Source organism: Halyomorpha halys, unplaced genomic scaffold, assembly GCF_000696795.3.
Source record: "Halyomorpha halys isolate HHAL.00 unplaced genomic scaffold, Hhal_1.1 Scaffold153.1, whole genome shotgun sequence".
Taxonomy (NCBI): Eukaryota; Metazoa; Arthropoda; class Insecta; order Hemiptera; family Pentatomidae; genus Halyomorpha; species Halyomorpha halys.
Window position 1 is genome coordinate 709,591 of NW_027115801.1, and position 1,128 is coordinate 710,718.

The 1,128-nt window shown below is 37.9% G+C and overlaps 1 protein-coding gene across 1 annotated transcript in view; it reads left to right on the top strand.

Annotated features, from left to right (window-relative positions):
* The window catches only part of LOC106678669 (uncharacterized), a 321,826-nt gene extending 321,237 nt beyond the window's left edge, over window positions 1-589 (top strand). The window contains exon 3 of the mRNA XM_067052770.1: window positions 291-589. Coding sequence (XP_066908871.1) covers window positions 291-589 — 299 coding nt within the window. The remainder of the gene's footprint in view (window positions 1-290) is intronic.
* The last annotated feature ends 539 nt before the right edge of the window (window positions 590-1,128 follow it).

Below are 1,128 nucleotides of genomic sequence, written 5' to 3' on the forward strand. Positions count from 1 at the left end.
TGCAGTGTATATACAGCTGAATTACATGCAATATGCTCAATAAAATAGTATAATTATTTACTATTTGAGTTTTTTTTTTACCGCACCATATTCCATTCATCTATACACACGGTCAATCAATAATCTTCCAGTAAAAATACGGTGATTTTAAACCTAACTGAATTTCGAACATAAAGGAATCTTCCGGTACCACATTTTCTCCCACTAATATATTTTCTCCTACTGATTAGTACTTATATCATCAATTATTGAACTTATTTAAACACAGTATTGATATTTTCTGTTGGCAGATCATCCTGGAGCTGAGGTCCGGACGACTGGAGCCAGTGGAGGCGTTCCTAGGTGTTCGCTACGGCACGGCGGAGCGGTTCTCCCCTTCGACACGGGGCCGCAGGTGGAGCGGCACCCGCCTGGCGGACAGCTACCCCCCGGTCTGTCCCCAGGCACTCCCGGACCTGAGCAACAGGACGGCCGCCCTACAGCTCATGCCAAGGGCCAGGTACCTGTTCCTCAAGAGACTGGCCCCGCTGCTGGCCAACCAGAGCGAGGACTGCCTTCACCTCAACATCTATGTTCCCGGCAGTGGTGAGTACTTCAATTATATTATTTATTGGTTCAATAATGATGACTTATACTATATCATCACTGACGGACAATATCTAAGGAATTAATAATTGGATAAAATGAATTGAAAAAATAATTACGAGGAGAAGATGGTTGGGGGTGCGGTCAAAATGAAACACAAATAAGTTGGTATAACATATTTAATTGTGCCAACGTTTCGGCTAGAGTTTTTAGCCTTCTTCAGGGCTAAGAACAGAACAAGATAACAACCACAATGAGTATAGAAAATAAAAAATAATATATAAACAGAATGACATAAGATGAATAATTTTACAGAATATAATTAATAAAATGAAATGATGAGAGTAGTGGGAAATAAAATGTAAACACAGGTAATTGAAAAAGTGGGTAAAATAACATAATTAAGGAAATAAAATAAAAATGAAGTTATATAATGCAAAGAAGTATGAACATATTAGTTATTAATGATTTAACAATTGAAATATGAAAATATATGTAACCATAATAATTTGACATTTTGACCGCACCCTACCATCTTCTCCT